The sequence below is a fragment of the Hetaerina americana genome, unplaced genomic scaffold (genome assembly GCF_022747635.1).
Source record: "Hetaerina americana unplaced genomic scaffold, ioHetAmer1.1.p SCAF_3, whole genome shotgun sequence".
In the NCBI taxonomy this organism is placed as follows: domain Eukaryota; kingdom Metazoa; phylum Arthropoda; class Insecta; order Odonata; family Calopterygidae; genus Hetaerina; species Hetaerina americana.
Genome location: NW_027286874.1, coordinates 29,807,516 through 29,834,321, shown reverse-complemented (window position 1 = coordinate 29,834,321; position 26,806 = coordinate 29,807,516). Strand labels below are relative to the sequence as shown.

General features: G+C 34.9%; 1 protein-coding gene across 3 annotated transcripts in view; it reads right to left on the bottom strand.

The window, feature by feature from the left end:
* Epg5 (ectopic P-granules autophagy protein 5) overlaps positions 1 to 26,806 on the bottom strand; it is an 89,904-nt gene that overhangs the window by 12,666 nt on the left and 50,432 nt on the right. For all 3 annotated transcript variants that reach the window (XM_071587311.1, XM_071587312.1, XM_071587313.1), the window contains 8 exons: positions 21,432 to 21,629; positions 18,845 to 18,979; positions 17,346 to 17,615; positions 12,787 to 12,973; positions 10,709 to 10,930; positions 8,564 to 8,724; positions 7,751 to 7,924; positions 5,886 to 6,064 (listed from right to left, as the gene is read on the bottom strand). In XM_071587311.1, the coding sequence (XP_071443412.1) occupies positions 5,886 to 6,064; positions 7,751 to 7,924; positions 8,564 to 8,724; positions 10,709 to 10,930; positions 12,787 to 12,973; positions 17,346 to 17,615; positions 18,845 to 18,979; positions 21,432 to 21,629 (1,526 nt within the window). The remainder of the gene's footprint in view (positions 1 to 5,885; positions 6,065 to 7,750; positions 7,925 to 8,563; positions 8,725 to 10,708; positions 10,931 to 12,786; positions 12,974 to 17,345; positions 17,616 to 18,844; positions 18,980 to 21,431; positions 21,630 to 26,806) is intronic.

Genomic DNA, 26,806 nt, shown 5'->3' with positions numbered 1-26,806 from the left:
ATGGTGTGGTGTCATTACTTTGGAATATATGGCTTAAAGTACCAACAGTTGTTAGCTTCCACAAAAGCAAGAACTTACGAATAGGTACAGTAGTAAATAAATTATCCATGCATATATTTCTGCTACTTCCACAGTATGGAACTGCAAGTTCTCTGACTAACCTTTCTCCTAGATCATTTCCATGAATGTTAACTTTTTTGCCAGCATATTTATTGCCTTGAAAAGGTTATACATTTTTTGCATCGAAAATCCACCAAATTTTTATGCCATATTTGGCTGATTTGGATGGTAAATACTGCGTAAATTTTTCAAGGCCTCAACAAAGATAAAGCTGCTCATCAATTATTATATTCTTCAACAGTTTGCATGTAGACACTAAGTCAGCATAATAAAGGATGGATATTAGCAACTTTTCACCAGATAAGATTTATTGTACGGCCGGCTTTTGATAAATTACATCATCTTCAGGGACCAAATTGAAGTCAACGATAGATGGCACTTGACTTCATTTTAGTACCTGATGATGATGTAATACATCAAAACCTGGCCATACAACAAATCTCATCTCGTGGAAAATTGCTACTTTCCATTCTTTATCACATTCAAATTCCACCACATCATGCCTGCAACTACTAAATTAATTACTATGTCAGCATTCATCATCACCCAGAGATCACATATCAGAGCAGCTTCATCTTCTTTTATAAGTTGCTCATATACGCTAACGCCATGTCACATTGCTGGTATATTGGCATTGTCATATCTTATAAAATGTATGATGCTCTGGAATTCGTTGATTCCCTTTGTTACTCAATAAAGTGAAAACAGATTAGTACTCCACAGGTAAAATACAAGATCAGTACTTAAGTTATTAACATCAGGGCAAACCAAAATACCAATGAACTTGTACATTTCTTGAATGGTAACAGGGTTTCCACATTGTTGAGCATCTGGATGCGTTGCATTGTATTCTACATACACTTTCTTGGCTTTTGAATTTGTCTTTTATGATGACGCTCAACATACGCAATGTAAATATTGTCTTATAAATGTCCGAAATAAACAATGTTTCAGGACTTCAATCACAACCAGATCAAAAGTAGTTATGCGATGCCTGTGCCAGCCTGGAAAAAGCCACTTTCTAATTTTTTTATTTTAAGCTGTACAAGTTTATATCATAATAAAATAAATGGGGTAAATTTTTATGATGTTCATTCATTTAAAAATTACCAATGAATAGATTTGAGTCATAAAGAGTAAAAAAAAAAGAAAAACAAAATGATGAGTGGGTACCTGAGTACTCAGTTGCAAAACAACATAGGAAAAGTCGGTTATAAATACAAGGGCTAAATTCCATAAAAGTGAATCCCAAGTGTATTTAAATTTACAAAAACTGACAATGATGATGATCAGAATGAAGTACAAACAGCAATTTTTTAATTGAAATTTTCTTAGCTGTGCTGAAACTACTTATAAGTACAAAGGCCAAGCTGCATATTTTGGCCTATATTTTGCCCTATCAAGTAAATCATACTGAGATGCAAGGACATAACAACATCCTCAACCACTAGCGGGCAGGGGAAGGCAAACTGAATAAAAATCTGAAGGCAGAGGGGAAGGTGTTTTCAGGATTTGAGGGGATTGAAGTCAAAAGTAGTCTAAAGAAAATAAACCATTACATTGTGCCTTAAAAAATATACTTACTTATTATTAACACTAGACTATTATTTAGATGTAAAGTTAATATGGTTTCAGTCTCTTTTTAGACAAGACAGGAGAATAGCAAAGGAGTAACCATAGCATTATGCAGATAAAATTTTAACAAAAGTTGTCAGAAACTATTGCTACCTGAAAGATAGGACTTACCAATGATGGTCATTCACTAAGAACAGAAAATTATTTTACAAAGCAAATTTTTTTAACAAACTCATAGAATCAAAAACAATACCTACAAAACAAACTTAAACTTTTAGTCATCCTCAGCAAGACTAGAAAAATCACACTAGTAAAACAAAGATCTCTGCATATTTTTTGGGTTTTCACCACATTCCTTGGATTGAATAGACAATAGTTTTGCCAGCATGCAAGCTGGTAAAACTATTGTCTATTCAAGCCAACAAATAATCATAAAATCCAAGAAATTTACAAGACTCTTTAAATCAATACCCTGGAAGCCTCAGAAGGAAAACCAAGATTTCATACATACAAGTATGTACAAGGTATCAAAATAAAAAAATAGTAATAACTTAGAATTATGTTATAATTGCTTTCTAACATTTAACTCATTCATGTGAAGAAAAATCCATCATTAAAGGTTGAGCCTTGTCCTTACAGCCATACATCTTTCTCCGCTGCTGTTATTTTCAGAACCTTATATGTTTGTGACTCTCAAACAAATATTTATGTCACCCAGAAACTTCTTTCTTGGCCTTTTTCCTTTTTCTCCAAGTACTTTCCCCTCCATTCCAGGAAGTTGTAAAGCCATAGAACATTTCCAACAAATTTAACTTGCCTTTTCTCCATTTCTTCCACTAAATTCCTTTTAATACTTCTCTGTTGCTTTTCTTTTCTATCCATCTCATTCTTGCTATCCTTCTCAAAATCCACATTTCCTTTGCTTTTAACAGAGATTCCTCCATCTCTCCCAATGTCCAAGTTTCATGTACAAAAATGTATGAGGGTAGTATGAAAAGTTTCTGACCTAGCTAATAAACGATTCATTTTTTCTTCAAATATATTTTTGTGTTTCAACATGGTCTCCTTTTAGTGGTAGTAACAGTTTTAGGGGAGGCGACCAACAGCCAAGGTCATTTGTGCAATTAGGGATGGACAGGAAAGGATGAAGGGTGGAGAGAAAGTAAGCATAGGCATTAGCCTACTCTTAAAAAAAGGTACCAAGGGGTCTGCAGCTTAACGTCCCATCCAACGAATGGCGTACTCACTCAAAAGTGCCCTCTACGAACCACCTCATGTAGGATTGGGAAACCATCTCCTTTTAAGTTGATACACTTTTACCAGCAATTATCTAACTTTTTTAACCCTTCCAAATAGTAGTTGATGTCTTTCTCCACAAAATAAGCCCAGATCTGAAGAATAAGGAAAGTGGTCAACCAATTCAAAGTGCAATTCGTGAAATTTAGCCATTGCCACTGCTGAAGTGTGAGCAGATGCATTGTTCTGATGGAAAAGAACTTTCTTCTTCTTCAAATGCAGTCGTTTTTTGGCAATTTCCGCCTTCAGCTTGCCAAGTAATGATGCAGAATACTCTCCCATTATTGATTCACCTTTCTGAAGACAATTGATGAACACAATTCTGTAACTTTCCCAAAACAAGTCACCACCACCTTCCAAAGGCAATGGAACAATCTTGGCCTTTATCAAAGCAGGTTCACCTTTTGCAGTTCACTGCTTTTGACTGTTCTTTCATTTCACAAGTGTAATAGTGGATCCAAGTTTCATCTATGACTTATGACATGAATTGATACAAAACATCTGAACCACTTTGCTTAAACTGCTCCAACAGGGCTTTGGAAATAATAATTTGAATGAGTTTTTGGTAAAAAGTGAGCAAATGCAGCACCCAATGCACGAATAGCTTCTGCATGTCCAAGTCTTCAGTCAATTTATGACAAAGGCATTCTTTTGATATGCCCCTGCCTCTGCTATCTCTATAACCTTAATTTAACAGTTGTCCAGGATCATTTGGTGAACTTTTTCAATATTATCAGTAGTAGTTGCAGTTTTTGGCCATCCTTAATGTTCATCATCAGCCAAGCTGGTATAGCCACATTCAACTTCAGCTATCCATAACTTCACAGTTGTATAAATTGTGCTGCAGCGTCTCTATACACAGCATCTGACTCTCCTTTGATCTGTATAGGAATATTGCCTTTCAAAAATAGATATTTAATTACAGCTCAAAACTCAAATTCTTTCCATTTTAACAGAAACCCTCACACTGATAGCCCCAATTCAAACGACATTTAATCTACAATTGAGCATCCCAAATGGCTGAAATTTTGGTGAGTACCTTTAAATCCATGTATAAAAATGCATTTCCTAACTTTTTTTCTCATGTATCTCTTGTAATTATGCTCCCTACGTAGCAGAACTCTTCTACTTAGCTTATCCTTGATTCCCCTAGCATTTAATTTTCAATGGGTCCTTTCCTGCTTCCAGAAACTATAATAGCTTTGGTTTTATTCACATTTATTTTAAGTTTACGTTTTTACAAAGTTATGGACAGGATTTTGAGCATTCTACTCATGTATTTGGCTGAATCTGCCAGGGTCACAATATCATGCAAGCCTAAAGGAGTGTATCTAAAGAAAAATTAAGGCATTTCAATGCAACAATTTCAGAGTAAAAATCATCACCTTGACCAAGATTTGAACCAGGATCCCTCAATGTATGAGTGATCAAGGGATCCGGCTTTAAATCCTGGTCAAGGCAAATTATTTTTACACTCAGAAATTGTTGAATTGTAATACATATTTAGCAGATGACTTCGGTAAAAGTTATTATTGTGGCATCTCCCACTGTTTCTAGGAATTTAAAAATTAATGCTTTGAAATTGGATAAAAAACTCAAAAATTACACTACAAGGCAGATAAATGGTCAAAAATGTTTGTGCAGTATTTGCTGGCAATCATAAATTCTTTTAAGAAGGATCCAAGAACAAGACTGTCCACCTCTTCCTTGTACACATGAAGTAGACAGATGTGAATCACTCTTCTCCCACAAATTACTTACTTGAAGTATATCTTCAACCTCTTTAAGAATGAAAATTACATTTAGCAGTAGCAATGGAGTCTAGGATGACTGACATGAGGGTCATCATCTGAAGTAGCCATGGAAATATTTTGTTAAACTTCTGAGGAAGATAATGCCATTGGTTCACACGAGCTTTGAAGCTACAGGGTGAAGCCAGGCTGAAGAGTCACCAGATGGTTAAAGGCTCACTTGTAGATCTTTAAGGTTAAATGCATACATTGGAGGATGCATACCATCTCTAAATTATTCCATTTCTGTTTTCAAACTAAAAGAATCGACTCTAGGGCCCTCATATTAGTAGCCCCCTCCTGCAGAAATTGGGATTTGTTTTCCTGTATCCAAAACTAACAGAACTTCATTAAGGATGGCTTACATTTCTTTTCTTTTGATGTTGCTAAACAAACTCAAGTGAGGGTAGGAAATGCCCATTCCCCCTGTTGTTGCAGCACTGATACATACCCTTCAAGGCTTTCACACCCAGTGTAAAAAAAACATGAAAAGCCTGGTTTTAGATTATGAATGGAAACAAAACATCTATTTCTAATTTCCTTGATACTTTCCCTGTACTTTCATACTTCTCTTTCCTCTGTCACACTCATACACATACTTTCATAATTGAGACTTCTTACATTCCTTGGCTTGAGAATCTCTTCATACTAGACAAAATGTACCCAATCCAATTTTATCATGACCCACTCATTCCCCAACCTACCTCTCATATTTTTATCAGACACTCCTCAGCTCATTTTGCGCAAATTGCATAAAATATGCTAAATAAGGGAGTTACATATATTTCCAAGTTGCAGTAATTGTATTAACAATGGATATCAATCATTTCCACAAAGCCACTCCTAATTCAATTAATCTTAGATACCAATGCATGGCTATCCAGAAAGATAGCAATTGCATTTCCATACCAAAATACAGGGAGAAATTTCACTTCCATTAACTGGCACATTTGTATCCTTAAGACAAACATTCATTATACAATATGCACAACATAACAAAAAAAACTAATGGTCATTGAACCAAAGATATTTAATTATGGTATGGGCATGAAGGAGAGATTTTTTTGTAAATAATTCATTGTTAATATACAATATGTAACTTACTTGAGGAGAGCTATTTCCTCATCCCCATCATTCCCAAGACTATTCCAGCTTAATGCAACCTTTGGATTCACTCGTGATGTAAACAGATCAAGTAAGGCAGAATATTCAGTGGTACCTAAATTCTGCCATGAGATTGCTTGTGCTGCTAGCAAAGTGGGCAGGAGGCTGGTGTCACTGACCTGTAAGAATAGGATTTTATTAATATGGTGCTTCTAGAAATGCATAAGCTCTATTCTGAATCATCCAAAAAGCTCTGAGAATGCACTTAGTTTGAAGAATATAGAAAATAATTTAGAGATTGAAGGAGCATGGTGAAAGGGATACTAATGACACAAAATATGGTAATGGTAAATGGATGAAATAATGAAGGATTTAGGGATGTTTACCTCTAAGAAAGCATTAATAAGAGCTCTTGATTTTTTTGTTTGAGCAGGCATTACTGCACTGATGAGGACAGAATACAAGGGAGAGAAGCATCATGGGTTGGGGAAAACCTGTGCGTTTTTTATTTACAGGGAGAAATTCCTGTATGTATATATTTTGGGACTGATTCTTGATCAAAGGTAGCCAGTCACTGTGCTGTTGTTGTCAGGTTTTACAAGCAAGGTCTTGGTGTAAAAATAGCTGAGCAATCTTAAAAATGCATTAATCCTTAATCAAATTTTTAAATCTTGTTGCTGATAATTACGAGAGTAGGAAAGAAAATGAATGATCACTACCTTGACACCACAGTAATCAACCCAAAAGTTGACAGAATACGTCTTACTTTGCATTAACATCTATGGTACACAAGAAGTTTGTATGACTACACAGTAAACCTTTGTTATAAGTAGAATAAATAGAGGAAGCTGCTTCCTCCCTTTATTAGTAGAGATGATCCCACAAAATACAAAAGACTCCATCTTCTTATTCCTTCCACTGAATAAGGTGATTGTGCCATTGAAAATTTAAATCAATCTTCCAGTGAGTTCCTTTCTTGAATGCTCTTATGTTTTATACACACTGGGATGTGTGTCATGCCTGTTTCATCTATATGTTGAACTTATTGATGCAATCCTAACATCCATTTCATCCCTCTCAAAATCAAATAGTCAGAGAAGAGCAATAATGAATATGCTGCACTATGTACATGATGAATATAAAGTAATTGGGCGATTGATTTAAAAGAAAAACTAAAATTTTTGTTTTTCTAAAATTTAGTGAGATGATTCAAATAATTTCCCTTGGAGACCCATTTGACAGCGGTGGAAATGAAAGCAAGTCATTCACAAAAGATTTATAAATTACCAATAAAGTATGATTTAGCAACAACCTCCCTTGATCTCCACAACTTTAGTTACGATTTTGCAGTCTCGAGTGACAATGTAGACATTCAATGAAATCTTACATATAAGATAAAAACACTGTGTTAATATAATATAACTCTTTCCTTTTAATAGCTTGTACTATCATTTATTTTTTCTCACAATCATTAGAACTGAAATATGAAAGGTGCATAAATCACTTTATTCGAGTAAACAACAAAATTAATTGCATCCCTTTCACTGATTAATTCCAGTTGTTCACTTCAAAAATTGCTCATTCAACTCATTTTCTTACACTTAATTTACATGCAAGCTGAAGATTTAAAATATATTTCCAGCTGAAAAGTACACTATCATTTTGACATGATCAGATTAATACTTGAAGTTATATGGTAATTTAATTCTACAATATCTTGAAATGTGAAAAATTGACATAATTATGTTCTTAGGAACTTCAAATTAAGTTGAAGATTATAACTTTACAAATTTGACAGCAACTTACTTGAGCACCCTGAACATTGATATTACAAGGAAAGCTGACAAATAAGGAATCTATCTCACCTCACAAGAGCACACATTCCCTGAGATCAATAGAAGCACCTTGAGAAAGTTTGAGAGGGCTTGTGCAGAAAGTGGGACAGAGGATGATAGAGAATCTGTCCATTCCTTCCAGTGAACCTTTGAGAGGATGGCACGGAGGAAGCAGCGACATTCTGGAGATGATGATTCAGCAACCTACAAAGGTAAAACATAATATGAACAGAAATTTGAAAAGAGATAAAAATAGACATTATTCACAATCAGAATTTATTCAAAGGTAGGGTAACACTAACAGGGTAGCACAGTGCTAAGCACATTAATACCTGGGCATATATGAGCTTGAATGCCAAGAGTTCTTGATTAAAGTATCTACAATGAGAATGAATTGAATAAACTACTAAGTAAAGAAAGTATCAGTCACAATTAGCATAAAATAAGGATAAAATTTCATTGCCCTTGATTATCATATATATTCTAAAATGAAACTTGATTGTCCATCATAACTTTTCCCCTCTATCATCCAATATTCCATTGACTATACTGCAAAATTTACTCCAGGAGATTAAAATTAAATTAATTTGACCAATGAATTAAATTCTTCAATAGTAATTATTGACAACAGAGTAAAAATATGAAAGTTATCCAAGGGAGATATTTAGATACCAATTGGTAGCAGTGCCACTTTGGAGCTTCTCGGTCTTTCTAAATGGTTAAAATTTCACTGCTTTGTACAAGTTCAAGGTAAACATTTCGTACCAATGTCAGCCAAAAAATAAAATTTTAAGGGCTATCCTTATAAATTATTTAGTTTTAATGAAATAATTCTGTGCATACTTCAACCATGTCCTTTAAATTCTTGACTGAAGGCCAAAAATGGTCCCATGGCAGCAACACCAATGAGCTGTGAATGATGGACAGCACATGGCTCCCCACTCCCATTCGAGCAAATGCTGAACAGTACATTTCCCAAATGAGTCCAAGGGAATTTCGATGCCCTGCAGTTACAGAAAATGAAAATTAAAGCATGTGCATAATGACACTGTAAAACCAATGTATTCAGCTAATAATTCATTTTCAAAATTTATAAAATAACTATAAATTCTGCATGGGATTCATTCCATATCAGATTAAACAGATTAAGCATTGGTGCCCCAGATTCTGAGTCATTATTTTAGATAGTAAGTGACTAAGTTAGAGTTAAGTTATAAGCACCTTAATTTAATGATATTTTGTGGAAAAACCATAAAATTGGAATAGATTCAATAGATTACAAGAAGATACAAATGTTTCCACTGATAACAAAGCGCACATTGTAGCAAACTTGCTATTTTGCAGCAAACTGGGTTTTCATGCCGAGTCAACCCACGACATAGCACATAAAACATTATGACTGAGCCATATGAAAAACATGACTTGTACCAAAGAGAAACAGGTGCATATCTCTCTAGTCATTAAAATTCTATTTGGCTTTGTCTCTTCAAGTACCAAGAACTTAAACGAACTATCATGAATGGTGTGGCCAGAAGCATGAAAATTCCATGAAACTTTTCTCAGAAAAATAAATTCTCATGCTTGCGTTATTTATTATTTCACTCGTATATCTTATCTTTGCATTTCATCCAAATAGAATTGAATAATTCCAAGAAACTGCTGGAGATGCTGCAACAGTAACTTTTAACGGAGTCATCCGCTAATATGCATTCCAATGGAACAATTTCAGAGTGTAAAAATCATTTGCCTTGACCGGGATTCAGCTCAACTGGATATTGAGGGTTCCGGGTTCGAATCCCGGTCAAGGTGAATGATTTTTACACCCTGAAATTGTTCCATTGAAATGCATATTTGCAGATGACTCCATTAAAAGTAACTGTTTCGGCATCTCTTGCAGTTTCTTGGAATTTGCCAAAGGTAAAAATAGCCTGAGTGTTTTAAGTTGGCTTTGAACTCGTGGACTGGCACATCACGCACAACTAGGAATGCCTGTGACATTGCATGTATGTACAGTATTTCATCACATCTTGTTCCTTTAAAGCCATCAAAATTTCAGAGTTTAGAATTGAATAAACCTTATAAAATACCTACCTAATACAAAGAATTCCCCATTACCTTTGGGTAAATTATTCGTGCAAATATTTTTATTCCTCATCAATTTTTTTGCTGCATTATTAAAAAAATTCAAACAAATTAATCAAATTATAATGCTTACTACTTTACACAAGTAGGACTTCTGCAAGACTTTTCCTAGCCACTCGAATCCACCTTATTTACAGGAAGAATCTGATTACTAAAAACTTAACCATCACTATTCATAAACGAACCATAGTTGACAGCATATAAGATGCACCTTTTTTCCTAAAGCTATGGTTCAAAAAATCACCTTCATCTTGTATGTTAAGTTTTAAACTCCGCTGGTTAATACTCAAGACAGAATGTTATTTTTACCCTACATGGTCAGTACTACCTATTTTGTATCAATTGTGTGTATTTATTTACTAAGGGGAAAGATTTCCTGATTACAAATTTCAATACAAGGTAGTCAAAAAAAATAGGTACATTAAGCTCTTGATTATCCATAGGTGGATAATCCATTTTGAAGAATTATCTGAGCTACTCTCTTCCCAGGACCTTGAAATTTTAATAAAATTACAATTGTAAAGATAATGACATGCTTTGACAATTCTAAAAATACTACCTACAATACACTATTTTAATCGGTATCATATGACTAATTCAAATAAGCATTAGTGATCTATTTTAACATTCATCCATCGCAAAAAATTTGTTTTTTTTTCCCAGTCCGGGTATGTGTTTGAGAAAATACATTCTGCTAAGCACTTAATGATAGTTGTGTTCTTGTAAATCTATAATTCCACCTTTATAAAATGGTTGATGAATGGAAAAAAGGTACTTCCCACTGCTCAAAAAACATTTTTCTTATAATTAAATAAATATTAATAGAATGCTTTCCTACTAATGTACCTGGAGCTATTTCAATCATGAACTGCAAACACTTGACGAATGAGGAAGCAACATCTTTGGCAAAAGTTGAATCAGGAATTATCCATGGGGTTAGAGGTGGATGGCCAATCATTAACTCCATGATCCAAACAGTGCATTCACTTCCCATCAGCTCATCTTCCCAGTAAGGTAGCAGCCATGGAGAGTACATTTCTCGGAGAGACAGCCAAGTAGAATCAGGTGCTGTCCCATGAAAACAATTTGAATAAAAATTTAATAGTTTTATTTTCATTCAATTGATGACATTAACACAGAGTTGAGAGTATAGCGTTTTGAACATGTATGTATTGGTCCCTCATTAACATTGTCACTTCATTAATTGAACAATATACTGGTGGTATTTTTACTTTTAGCTGAAATAATGAGCAACTTTTTTCAGAAGCACAAAGTTTTCAATTTTCAATTTTTCAATTCAATGGCATTCATAAGGGACGCTTAGAATATTTCTACCTACGACAAAGGTAGGGATATAATTATCTGATAAATTCCAGCTACAGTTAAAAATCATGCACAGCATCCTTCATTCTATAAAAATAGCCAAGTCATTGGGCATTGGGATTCAATTAGAGATGGAAAAAATCAAAAAAATGTGTACGTTAAAGTTATTAAATAGAATTACTTAAAGAAAATATAATTACAAATCATGTAAATACAAAGACTAGAGAGAAAAATAGTAGTATTAGAATTAGGGGAGGCTACCGTCAGCTAAGGTCATTTGTACCATTAGGGATGAATGGGAAAGAAAGAAGGGGGGAGAGAAACTCAGCATCAGTATTAGCCTACTCTTAACAAAAGGCACCAAAGAGTCTGCAGTTTAACAGATAGAGAGTGAGTATGCCATCTGATAGATTGCATACTAACTCAAATTGCTCTCCACAAAGCACTTCAAGTAGGGATTGGGATACCACTGAAAAAGATCTCCTGTCTCCAGGATTTGAACCCTGGCCCTATCTGTGGTAACCCAGTATGCTAGCCACCACATCAACCATATCCCCCAAGAGAAAAAAATTAAGGATTGAAAGCAAATGTGGAAAGAAGTTAGTCTAAGGGTCAAGCCCAACTTCAAGATGAGTTGTAGTATATCAGTAGGGCTGTATACTATCACTGTGGACTTAACATTGTTTTCGTACAGTTATTCAGAGTAAGCATTAGTATTTAGGTGAATGGTTGGAAGTCATAACTCTCTTGATTGAAAAAATTAATATTTTGATCAGTGAAACAGCATTGGTAAACATTTATTAATTATTAAAATATTAACTTTAGTATTTCAATGGAAATAAGTTTAGAAATTCCCTGATTTTGTCCTAATCCAAGCACTGTAACTATTTTGGCCTTTTTTAACTTTTTTCAGATACCACCACAAAAAAGAGTGGCAGAAGCGAGAATAATTTTTCTGGCAGCAGTGCCACCCAAAAAGTTTTTAATGGAGTGGAAGATTGAAGAATTTATTTTTTTTTAAACTGATATCAATTTCTGTGAAGCACTATTTTAATTTTCTAATTAAAATATAAAAGAATTGAGTTATAAGAGAGTGACTTGAAACAAAATATGGATTAAGGATTGGATTTTATTATTCTATTTGCCATTTATTATATCTCACAAATAAATAATAAAATGTGATGCATTTGTCGATTTGTGTTTTTTTAATCGTTTTGAATGCGATCACCAAAGAAACCTGATCATAAACACTGGCTCACTCTTTCATATGGCAAATACATGCATTACATTCGTGAGTGGAAGAAAAAGGATTCATCAAAAACTGATTACTTAAGAATAAACTGAAAGAGGGGGAAGGGGGTGATTTCGATACTATTCCTTCATTTTGCCATTCATAGGTAGAAAGAAAAACTTCTGACCTCAGGAAAACAGAATTAACTTTCACGACAGCATCAAACCATTACTGCTGAAACATTGATTAAATTGTTAGTTCAATTTTAACCATGGTAAAATGTTAAGGTTAATGTTTATAAATTTAATGTAAGAAATCAAGCGGGTACTGACTTAACTTGACTAGTTTAAGAAACAATTAACTAACTCACAGGCAGGGGATGTAATAATTTCTTTTCTCTCCCTCAGGCTCATAGCCAAGAGTGAACATCCCAGCAATTCAAGAAATTTCTCAATTGGTTTTATATGTGTGCGATACTTGGGGTAGATGCCATGGAGTCCAAACTGCAGTCTCTCACGCCGGAAGAAGGTAGCAAATAACATTACTACTTCTTTCACCTTTTAAAAATATTTTGGGATTAAAAATTAAAATATTTAGTTTACAAAAAATGAAGATGGATATAGAAGCAGTAATTCCTTTATTTATAAAATTATTATGAGGTAGGATGCCATAGTCTGCAGGAATTTGCACCACATTATTAAATTTCATCTATTAAAACTACTAAAAATGCATATGATTTTGACATTAACTAGACACCAAAACTCTCAATTCTTTTCATTTTACATAACCTCATTATTTAATTTGCTGCAATTTTCTCAGGCAAACAAACATATGGTTTTCAGTTGCAGGGAAAACAGGGGAATGGTTTAATAGGGATAGTTGATTGATTAGCAAATGCCTTTGTTTGAAACTGAACTGACTGAAAGTGAGTCAATATCTTGCATAATGTAATCATGACAATTGAAATTATAAAGTGTCAATGCAATGGCAAGATTAAAATAATGGATTGTATTACATTTCACAAGAATTTAACATTATAAAATCGATTTTGTTGGAAGAACTCTCCAGAAAAGCAAACGCAACATACATCTTGCTGAAATTTTTGTCATTCTCAATTTGCCATTCAAAATTGAAAACACTGTACCTCGCAATAAGCCTGCAGCCTTAAGTATTTTGCAAACTTCAATTCATTGATCACTAAAAACCATACGTGGATTTTGTCAACTATTTAGGAGAAGGACTTTTTCACTGGACATCCTGAACCAAGTTCATTATCATGGTCCATTATGAAAGTAATGTGCATGCTTTTATTTATTTCTCTGGGAAAAATCAATTTATTGACTGTACTGGTACAAATGCTTAAAATTCTTCTAAACACTCTCCTCCTGCATCAATACACCTGTGGAGAAAAATCTGTCACACCTGGAAGGTACCCTGAAACTCCTCAATTTGAATGTGTCTCAGTAACATTTTAACATGCTTTCAAATGTTTTCCACTGTCTCCCAAAGCTTTCCTTTCAGCTCTCTCTTCAGTCAGGGAAAAAAAGAAAGAAATATGGAGCCAAGTTGGGACTGTAAGGGGGCTGGGGGACCACAATTCAATTGATTGAAATAGCGAGAGTTGGCAGTGTGAGCAAGTAATTTCGTAAATACCTGATTTGTCTAACTGTGGTGTTATGTCTTTCGGGTTCCCTAAACACGTAAGAAGAGTGTTACGGTTCGCGTAAGTGACATTGGTACCAATTTGTTTAAAGACGTTATCAAGGCCTCGGGTTAATGTGGGGAAGAAAGGTAATGCGATAAATTTATTATTGTTGTCTTTCCGTTGTGGTAGAAGTGTAGTATGTTTATTGGCAAGTTTTCTTTTTTTGTTTCTAACTAATTTGTCTATAATTTGGGGTGTGTATCCGTTGTTAATGGCTATTTGTTTGATGTTTTCCAACTCTTTGAAATAGCGTTGTTTGTTGAGTGGTGTCGTCAGTAGTCTGTGTATGAGAAAATTAAAAGCTGCCATTTTTTGTTGAAAGGGGTGGTGTGAATCTGCTTTGATGTAGTTGTCGGTGTGGGTCTGTTTTCTAAAAATGTCAAACTCTAAGCCCTCATGGTTTTTAATTACTAGTATGTCCAAGAAAGGCAGTGAGTTATGTTGTTCGACTTCAAAGGTGAATTTTATGGAATTGTGTTTTTTGTTCAGCCGGTCCAAAAAGTCATTTATGTCACACTTGCTGGTGTCAAAAATGGCAAAAATGTCGTCTACGTATCTAAGCCAAGTGTTGGGGAAATAGTCAAACGTGTGTTTACAGTCTTTTTCAAAGTAATGTAGGAAGATGTTAGCGACAAAGCAGGAAAGAGGATTTCCCATAGCTGTGCCTTGCGTTTGTTTGTAAAATTTTTGGTTGAATTGAAAGTATGTTATGTCCATGCAAGTTTTAGTAAGAGTAACGTATTCTTTAATTTCAATGGGTGTTATGTCTTTTGTGTGTAGCCAATCTGCGATGTTTTCAAGGGCAATATCAATTGGTATGCTCGGGAAGAGTTGTTCCACGTCAAAAGAGACAAGAATCTCATGGGGCTGGATGCGTAGGTGTTTTATGGTGTCGATGAAATTTTTGCTATTCTTGACTCCGAAGGTTTCTTCGGACCCTAATTGTTTGTACTGTTTGGTGAGCCATTTAGCCAATTTGTAGGTGGGGGAATTCAAAGCTGAAATGATAGGTCTCATTTTCTTACCGGCTTTGTGTATTTTGGGTAAAGTGTAGAGTTTAGGCACCATAGGGTTTTCCGTTTTTAAGGTGAAACGTAATTTTTTGTCAATGATTGTAGTACAGTGATTGAGTGCGGTTTTTGTGTCAGTAATCATTTTATTGAGTGGGTTCTTATGTATTTTAATGTATGGGCCTTCTGCGATTGTGTTTTCGGTGCGTTCAATGTAATCAGCTTTGTCGAGTATAACTGTGGTGTTACCTTTGTCGGCCTTAATGTAATAACAGTCTTTATTTCTAAGTTTATTTATGAGTGCGCGTTTTAACGGGTCGCTATGCGGTCTAGTGTTAAGTTTGGTGCTGTTGCGTTCCAACTGTAATTGGCAGGCATGTCTTACGAATTGTTTCTCGGATTCTTTAAGGTGTTTAATGTGCGATTCTATGTCCACAACTAAATCTTCGGTGGGGGGATATTTGTATGGGAGGCAATGTTTTAGGCCTTTGTTCAAAATGTTGTTTTCTTCATCAGTGAAATGTTTGGAGGAAAGGTTTAAGATGAAATTTCTTACGGGATTAGGTTTACTTTCAGGAAAAGGAATATTTTTGTGAATAGCTTGGAATTTGCGGTCTAAAGTTTTAAGTTTTTTATGCAGTCTGTGTTGGTTTACTGTGTCCATGTTTAGAAGTCTTTCGTTAAATGTCTGTAGTTGTATGAAATTTAAGTGTTTCGTGATCTTCAGGTGTAGATTATAAGTCTGAGTTTCGGTGTGTGCAAGTTTAGCGTATTTTTGTTTGATTTCTGTGTTTAACCAATGTTTTTTCGCTAAGAGGATAGCTTTCGAGGCGTTAAGGTTGTTTCTAGGAGCAGTGATTTTCATGAATTTAGGAAATACGTTGTGTTTCTTGCAACGTTTTAGGAAGTGAATATCGGCAGTGGTTGTGTGCGATTTGAATCTGAGGGTAATTGGTACCAATGTCACTTACGCGAACCGTAACACTCTTCTTACGTGTTTAGGGAACCCAAAAGACATAACACCACAGTTAGACAAATCAGGTATTTACAAAATTACTTGCTCACACTGCCAACTCTCCTACATTGGACAGACCAAACGTAATCCCAAAATCAGATTCAAGGAACACATAGGACACTTTAAGAACGGACGTTTCGATAGATCAGCGGTCGCCAAACACATTTTTGAAACGGAACACTCTATCACTCCCAACGACTTAACATTATTAAAACCGATACAACACTATAAACTCGATGCCTGTGAGAGCTTACACATACACTTAAACAAGAATAAACTTATGAACAATGAACCAGGCATCATCAACAGTTCACTTTTTAATTTTGTTAGTCATTTCAGAAACAGACAGCCCCCTCCTAATAGCCACCACTCTTCCCCCACTCCTTCCCACGTGACCTCAACAAACTCCCCCCCACCTACGGACCATCACTTAACCCCTCCCCCCTTGCCCCTCCAGGTATATATACCTCACCCCGACCTGAACACCCACTTGACTTTGGACGGTGCCTGTGCACATTCCTCTTCTTAGTTCAAGTGCCCTATTTGATTTTCTCCCCGTTGATGGTCACCTGTGTGACCGAAATACCGGTATAGGAGTTCTTCGTAATTATTTTTATTGTTTGATCTTTGCATGAAAATATTTTTTTTCCATTTCCCTAAATAAACAAAAGTTTGCGGCTTCAATCAACTATGAAGATGAAACCACATGAAGAATATTTACAAGTAGTATAGTGAGAGTTGAGGTTTACTAAAAATAGGCATTATCCGATACTATGAGAGCCATTTCTTGGATTTTTTAAGGACTAATTGAACCAACCATGTAGCTGCCTGCATACGAAGCGGCTAGCAGCTATGATACTACCAGAAAGTGATACAACCAATTTTCCTTGGAAAATACTGAATTCAGAGAAAGTTGTTATTCCCTCAAAACTGCCTTAGTACATACCTACACATATATTATATTATGCTTGATTACAAATTACATTTAGATACATAATTTTGCAAGGATATGTAATTAAATTTACAAAAAATTGATTCACTTTTACAAAATATGCTCCTTGCTCCATTCCAATATGCATCAATGCTACCAATAGGCAAATCCCATGGTGATCAAGAAGACAGAAATGGCTGCATGCGAAAATAATATGAATGTGACAAACCCATTTCAAATAGTAATTCTAAGTTATTTGTCGACATACCTTAATTAGCGAGAGAATATTTTGCGTCATCGAAAATTCCTTAACCAAAAGGGACCACTCGTCAGGAGATCCATCAGACTTCTGAACAGAGGTAGAGGTTGTGGTGGACTTGTTTAAACAGCCCATGCTGACTATACACTCCATTAAATCATACCAAATGAGAGGTGGGAGATGATGATCTCCAGTCGCAATCAGGATCAGTTCCAACACTTCAACCAAAATTTCTGGAAATTTGTACATCAAAACCAATCGGAGATGCTTCTGAAAAAGCTTTGAGGGAAACAAATAGTGTGTTATGAGAATATGCTTTAACTTGGCATAAAGAAATTAACCACATCACCTAGAGTTATTATGCATATTTGCTATGATAAAATACAGAATTTTTTACACAAGATTCCAATGTGCTTCGAGCATAATCTTATATGAATTGGGTGAATTTCAAGATTATACATTCCAAACTTATAACATACAACACACTATTTCACTATTCCTAAGATCATGGATATGAATTCATAGTAGATTCCCTGATGTCCTATTTTTATTTATTCATTATGATGTATTGTATATTTATCTGGCAAAGTAAAGATAATATATGCAACATTTTGCAAGGAAGTACTCTCAGCTACAAGAATTTAGGAAAAACTAAAAATATATGCCTAACCATGTAAGAATCATTCACTTCCCTGCACTCCTTAGTCCCTATATTATTATAATATACTTGTTATTAATTGCACATAATATATTCATTCAATCCAAAACGTCTAGTTTTGGTCCCTTTACCCTTATTCCATAACATTATTCCTTCTTTCACAGTCTTCAACATTCCATTAGTCTTGGTATCTCCTGCATCCACTTTTCCTAACTTCTTCAAATTTCTCCAAACAGCCTTTCCTTTTCCCCAATCACAACAAACACTATTGATTATTTAACCATTCTGCCCATTTTAACTTTTCCATTCTACCCACATCCACATCTCACCTTCATACACCCACACCCATATCTTGAAAGCCTCAACTCTACGCTTATCCTCTTGCATCATAGATCATGCTCCTAACATATACAAAAACGCAGCAGAATCCTGGCCATCACCTTTGAATAATAAACTGCACCCAGTGAACTCTACTCTGATTCCTTATTTTTGAAAGCACTAAGTAATAAAGTTTATATTAATATTGGTTATAAATACAATTTCTGGTCATCATTCAACTTATATGAGAGCTGAATCATGATATCTAGGAAGGGAAAAACTAGTTACTAATTCAGGCCTCATTTTTTGCAAGGCCTTTACAAGTGATTGTAGTTACTGAATTATATGCTTTTTTGAGCTTCAAGAGAGATATCACATATCTGTTTTCCTGATTTATCAAAGTTTAGGAAGTCATGAATGAATAACCAAGCTGTTTCACAAAATTTAATATTTCTGAACCCTTCTTTTGTGTTTGTGCACACATCTAAACAAAAGAAATACTGTGACAAGGCAAAGAAAAATCCTTACTCACCCCTATCACCAAGGTCCAATCCCTATCACTGGAATCTGAGTGACAGCATGCAATGCCATTGATCAATAACTTTACTAGAGAAATTCTTTCCTGCTTCAAAGATATCTGTTGAGACAGCCAATTTCTTACTTCAAACTAAAATGGGAATGGTAAAAGAAAATTATTTATCATTTTCCTGGATATGATGGAAGAAATATAATATAAAAGTGCAACATGCAGTAAACATAAATAATAATGCTAACTCATAATCAATACAGTTATACATGGTTTGTACAAAAAGTATGGGGAAAAGTTTCGGAAAAATCAATTTATCACAGATATTGCTACAATGCTTCAAATTCTTCTAAGTACATCCCTGGAACATCAACACACATTTTCCAGCAGCTTTTCCATGACTGAAAGCCTTGGTAGGCGGATTCCAGAAGGTCCTTAAGGGTCTGGAAGGTCCATGCAAGCTTCTTTAACAGCACTTAGGGTCCCATGGTAGTGTCCTTTGAAGGAGGATTTCACTTTTGGGAATAGGAAATAGTCTGCTGGTGGCAAGTTGGAACTGCAAGGGGGTTGCAGAATCTTCACGATTTCATTGCAGGTCTATGCAAGCAGACACTCGACTCTACTCTTGGTATTCCATCAAGACCTTGAGGACGAGTTTAGTGCAGATTTTTTGCATCACCTAATTTTCAGTGATAATGGTGTGCACTGTCATCTTATCAATGCGAATGCAATATGCGATCATGCACACACTTAATTGATGATCTGAATTCAGCACTTCACGCACACACCAGGAAAAAATTGCAACAGATATTTTTTAACAAACCTTGGATGTGCCTGATTTTACATCAAGTATACATATACAGGTATATCTTAAATTCTTGATACTAATCAGCATGAAATTACATGGAAAATTCGATAGAATCTCTTAAGAATTTTCATCACAATTAAAAGTACAATTTAAGAATTATATCAGAATGTCATGGCATAGACACCAAGATTTGAAGCCATAAAAATCTTAAAATCCCATCTTAAACTTCAAGACTGAAGAATATAGAGAATGCTAAAATAAATAAAGCCTTGACAACTAGGATTAGGATTTACTTTTTACCAAATATGAGTTTCATTTGATATAGATGACCACCATAATTAATTGGCTCTTTTAAAATTTTTAAGGGGTATATTAAAGTTTTTGCATTATACGAGGGTCATCCGGAAAGTAGTACCCGTTCGTGAAATAAAGACACAAAAGTAAATATTAACAAACATAAAAAATTTTATTTGAAAGAGGATACTTTAAACTACTTCTCAACATAATCTCCAAGCAAAATAAGGCATTTGTCATAACGTGTGACAAGTTTCTGTATTCCTGCTGCATAGTCCTTCGCCGCCAGCTCATTGAGATACGCGAGGGACCCATCTTGCACAAATTTTTGCATAATGCAGATGGTGTTTAACAATTTCATGAACAATTGTTCGAGAAACATTGGGAAAATGCTCACAGATGTCATCAATTGTGACGCGCCGATCGTTCCTCACGAATTCGTCAACTGAGCTCACCAGTTGGTCTGTAATGACAGACGGTCTCTCCGAACGCTCATCGTCGTGTGTGTTCCCCCTCCCCATGTTGAAGTTGCGACACCACCGCCGAACAGACGACTCGTCCATTACATTGTCTCCATACACCTCCTTTAATTGGCGATGAATATCACATGGGCGAACGTTTCTTGCATTGAGGAACTTAATCACTGCCCTCACTTCACAACTGGCGGCGTTCTCAATTTTTTTAAACATTGTAAACAATCACAGAAACAACACAGGCAATGCTAGCGTCACGCAACTTGGCTCAGAGAAGGCAGACAAGCCACTGAAGCTATCTGACCTCGTCCAGCGGCTACTCGCGTCGTCAGCACTTCATGCGGCACGAACGGGTACTACTTTCCGGATGACCCTCGTACTTAAAAATCTTAATTTTATACAAAATAAATTACCTCAAAAGAAAAAAGTTCAGCTCCTCCTATGACAACCATTTCATTGAAAAATAAAATCTTTACAAATAATCCATAAGCATAATGCAATTATGGGAAATCCTGAAATGGAAGCCACTCGAAGCACTGAGAGCATAACCACAACTCAAAACAACCAGATAAATACAAATCACACGAGTTTAATACTGACACAGAGGAAAAAATCATAGCCCTGCATTGGGCAGGAAGTGCAAATTCCAAAGTGCTGTTAACAAAAAACATCCCATCTATTGTTGCTAACTACATAATTATCATAAAATATTAAGTGCTAGAAGAATTATCATTAACTGATTTTCACTTTTTACATGTTTTGGCAGAGTTCACTGCAAGAAGAAATTTCTGCAATGGTTGCAAGCATATTTTCTTATCTAATAATGTGTGCATTTATCAAAAAATCAAGTAGGATGGTAAAATAATTTATTACAGATCCCTTAGCTTGGATCCCATGGTTTAGTATTCATATTATAGTTTCCCTTTTAGATTACAAAAATGTGTATTGCGCACTGCAAAGATTTTTAACACAGCTCAAAAGAAATCTTGAATGGGAGAGAAAAAACATCACACATTACCTTGGACAGAAGAACAAATGCTAGATTGTAATCTATATTTGGAAGCCGCTTGGTCAGGATACCATATGCTTGAAGCAATCCACTGGTTGGTAAGTCTACAGGGGTGAGCAATGGAGATAATATTTCTGATAAAACAGAATTTTCCAGCATTTGAGAAAACAATTTGGTGAACTGTTTTTCATTTCCCAACACAAATTCCTAGGAATGATAAGAAAATTCAAATTATGAGTGATTATTTATATATCTTCACAAGGTAGAGTGCAATACAATTCATTGTAAGTCAGGATATGTAATTGCTTTGAATCTGAAATTGCAGGGCAGTGCTTCCCAACTGATGCCTCAACAAAAAATCATGATCATGAATTGAATGCAGATTACAGCTCTTTTGAGACAGATAAAATAAAAGCTGTGCTCACAGAAACAGGCTCAATTATCTCACTAAAATGAAAACTTAATGTCTATTTACTAAATGAGAAAAAATATTGAATTATAGATTGATAATACAAACAATTTATTGTTGATGTTAAGTCATTATTTGCATAATTTTACAATCAGTAATTTTTATATACACATATTTTAGTTTAATTTAGTAATTTTACATAAAAAATAACTATCATGTACCAAAAATTTGAATTATAATTTCATTCAATTTAAGTTTGACAATTTAGTTCATTTAAGAAATCATTATTCTTTAGTCAAAATACCCACTGTACTCCAGCATGGTGTTATGTAAAAAAGGTTGGGAAGCACTGCTGTTTATGAAAGTGTATTTCATTAATAATATTTAATCTTTTACCTATTATTATTAAGTTGGTCATAATAATATCCACCTTTTTCCCAAACATTATTATTAATCATGGCACTGCTTTGTTGACACATATATATTTAAAATAATTCAAAAAAATAATTATATCTCTAAATTTGGTGGGTAAAAATTAGAAAAACATGAAATGAAATGTGACTACTGGTCTTCCATTCTGCGTTCATTCATTGTTGTAAAAAAGAAAATAATGTTAATACAAATGAAGAAAAACAAAATAGGAATTTGAAGCTAGGCTTCTTCAGTTAAAGAGAATATTATTAAATCTGAGGTTAAAGTGTGTTACCAATGTCCCTTACATGAAACAGACATGTAAAATATGCCCCTTTTGAATATTCATGATTTTCAGTGGCAAGTAAGAGCCACACAGTTTTACCATAGTAATCAATAATTTGAACAAAAATCAGTGGACTTTTACACCTAAGGCAACTTAAAGAATGATACTGCTGCCTCTGACATAATAGAGCGTCTTTACTTCATAAAATTTAATATACCCACCGTTTAAAATTTTTAAATGTAATATAATACAGACAGCATGTACCTTACTTCAACATATAAATTTAAGGGGTTATTCAGAAAAGATATGATATATGCATTTGCTAAACCCAACTTGTTTACTCACATTATTTCATTCAACTGAGACTCAAATATGATGGGACTTTGAAATTGGTGAACAGGAATATACTCAGTGTCACCTATATGCTGGCAAATTATTGACAGTTACAGATGGTACTCATATGTATTTCCATTTACTTCAGATAAAAGATCAACTGGCTCACCTTTTACCAATTGAATGGACTAATTTGAAGATATTTCATTTTTGCTGAATGTCAATGTTCACAAACATTTGTGATGGATTTGCACTAATATTAATGCACTTAGCTTATTTACTCCATGAAAGTGCATAATTTTCAAATGAAGGCCCTAATTTGTGAAGCTACTGAAAAGTACATTTAATTGAAAAGTGGATCGTATCTCAACTATCAAATTGAGTATAATAATTTTCAGCCAATTATTTATCAGCAGAAAACTGGAAGATATTTTAAAGATAAGTAACATGAGAAGATTGAATCACAATGTAAAGCCTTTATTGGGGATAGAGCAAGTAGATCATTTAATATGACCTCAGGGGTAAGACAAGGAGATGCTCTCTCAGTCACGTTATTCAACCTGGCCCTACATAATGCAATTAAAGAATTGAATTTAAGAGGGACCATTGTGCATAAATCCCAGTAAGGATTTGCATATGCAGGCAATGTGGCACTAATTGCACGAAATGTGAATGACCTAAAAGAAATGTTTAACATTGTAGAAAACACTGGTAAAGAAATGGGGCTGAAGGTTAGTGAAGAGAAGACCAAATACTTGGGAATGTCAGGTTTTCAGGACAAGAGGGACCTGCAAAACATAATAATTGGGAATTATGAGTTTGAGGGTGTCCAGGAGTTTACCTATCTAGGAGTCAGACTTAACAATGAAAATAAGATATCCACGAGGATCAACCAATGGGTAATGGAAGGTAAAAAGGCATATTTTGCAAATGTAACACACCCCTAACCAATGTTACTATCAAGGAATACAAAACTGAAGATCTATAAAACACTTATTAGACCTGTTATAACTTATGGAGCTGAGATATGGACATTAACAAGTCAGAATGAAGTAACCCTTAGAAAATTTGAAAGAAAAATCATAAGGAGAATCTATGGTCCAATTAGAGAAGGAGAGAGATGGAAAATTAGAATGAACATGGAGATGCATGAACTACTATAAGGGAAGGACATAGTTAGATTTGCAAAGTCACCGTGGCTGGCATGGTTGGGCCGTGTGGAAAGGATAGAAAATGACAGAATGCCCGAACTGGTTCTTAATAGCAAGATGGAAGAGGCCAGAAGAAGAGGAAGACCAAGGAAGAGATAGCTACAGGATAAGGAGGATAATTTGATGGCAATGGGAATTACAATATGGAAGGAAAAAGCAAGAACAAGAACGAAATGGAGGCATATCATAGAGGAAGCCAAGGCCCACACCAGGCTGTAGAGCTGCAGATGATGAATATGAGAAGAACTTTAAGGGATAAATAAAATGAAGAACCTTAAGAAGATGAGTTTTGATGGAATAAAGAGGGGGATTGATATTGCACACTAGATCAATAAATACAAATGCAGGTGCGATGAGTGGTGACACTTCAGAAAGAACTGGACTAAGAATGAATTCATGACTAGTCTGAAATTATGCTGGTGGGGTTGATGAGGACAGAAACTAAACTGAAGTAAAAGCATATATGCCTGCATCCAAAGAGGGTTATACCGTAGGAGAATGAATCTGATTATGTCCATGAAGGGATAGCATTAGTGACAAAGAACATAAAAAAAGAAGAAAATTAATCAATTCTATAAGACTGGATTGCAGTGCTTGGAAAAGTGCAATAAATCAACAGGTTTAAAGGCTAATGATGAATAAGGCTCACCAGTGATGGAAGAAGCAAGAAAGATATAGTGAGTAGAATAGCCCAGGAAGAGAAGAAATTTTACCAGAAGAAAAGTGTACTACCAGACAGCAAATTAAGCCTTAAGGTAAGGAAAATCTTCATTAAAACATAAATCTGGAGCATATGCTACGATACTGAGGCAGGAAACTAACAGCAGCCAAAGGAAAAAACTGGAATCAAGGAAATGTAATGTTAAAGAATGTTTACGGTGAAAGGGATTCTACGAATCACCAATAAAAATGTTCAATCTAGGGTAGGAAGAGAAATAAGGGTGTTGAAAAAATTATGAAGAAAAGAGAAACCTTGGATGTTCTCTTAAGATATAAGATACAACAGGCATGAGGAAAATGAGAGAAGGGAAATTACAAGCTGAAAGACCAGTAGAGAGAGTAACCACAAAGAAATCTTCAGATTGATAACAGCTGATGATGTCTGCCTAATTTTCCAGAATGTGTTACAGTCAAAGTCAAAATTCTTACATCATCAGACGTTTTATTGCATTTATATTACATCTTGAGTCACCAATTGGCTAGAATATAGCCAATTCAAAATCTTCCTGCATTTCCATGCCTTTGCCAAGTAAAACAGATCTTGGATTATTCATTTTTATTGAGGGGAAGGCAACAAGAGCTAACTTAAAAAGGATTATCTCATGCATGTTAATTTCCATGCTGTTAGGACCCTATTGTCAGTTACATATTATATAAAATCTTGTACATATTTTGAAACAAATTATATTGTAATTTATTAATCATCTACTTAATCCAATACTTTACCCTTCTGAAAATTTTGGCACTGTTACATTTTCTGCCAGTAGGTTAATTGCTGTCCATGAACTTTATCATCGAGAGAAAAATCAATAAAAAGGTTTATGACTATATGCATGTAATATCACTAGCAGCAAAATACAAGACAAAAACATTTTCACAAAGACAATAGATGGCATAAAAAAGTTGGAGTGTTGTCGGGAGAAATGTATCGAGCTATAAGAAGATTATGTTGTAAATTATAAAAAATCTAACCAAAATAATTTGTTTTTCTATTTTTACATAAGGACTTATTGAATGACCCGCATGATAATGAATGAGCATAATACATGGGAAGGCCGAGAAGTGCCCCGGCCTGACCTAGAGATGGCGGTAGTTGTTTGAAAAATATCACTGTATTAGAAAGTATACAATCTATAAAGCATACATTTCAAGTTTGAAGACCCCGCGTTGTTTCGTTTTTGTTTGACAGCCATCAATAGTGAATGTTTTCAGTGAATTTCTGAAATTGGAGAAAATCGGTCATTGTTGTGTGATACAATACTTTTATATATATATATATATATATATATATATATATATATATATATATATATGTTGTGTGATACAATACTTTTATATATATATATATGAAAGGCCTCAGCCCAACCAATATAAAAGCTGAACTGGCTTCTACTCTGGGTGAGTCTGCTCCTTCATTTACAACAGCCAAATATTGGGTAGCAGAGTTTAAATGTGGTCGTACGAGCTGTCAAGATGAGCAACGCATTGGTCGACCAAATGAGGTGACAACTCCAGAAACAGTGAAGAAAATCCACAAAGTGATACTGGATGATCGTCGACTGAAAGTGCACGAGCTAGCAGGCATAGTAGGCATTTCAAAAAGTTCGGCACAATGCATATTAACTGAAAATTTGGACATGAGAAAGCTGTGTGCAAGATGGGTGCCACATTTGCTCACACTCGAGCAAAACCAGTGTCGTGAAGATGTTTCAATTCAGTGTTTAGCAAAGTTTCACAGCAACATAGCAGAATTTTGGACCGTTTCATAACCATGGATGAAACATGGGTCCATTCCTTCGCGCCCGAGAAAAAAGACAATCAAAACAATGAATTCAAAAGGGAGAACCCGCTCCAAAGAAGGCAAAGACCATTTCATTTGACTATCTTGAAAAAGAAAAACTATCAACGGCGAATATTAAGCAAACTTATTGCAACGTTTGAGCAAAGAAATCGAGCAAAAGTGGCCATATTTGGCTAAGATGAAAGTGTTGTTTCATAATGACAATACACCCGC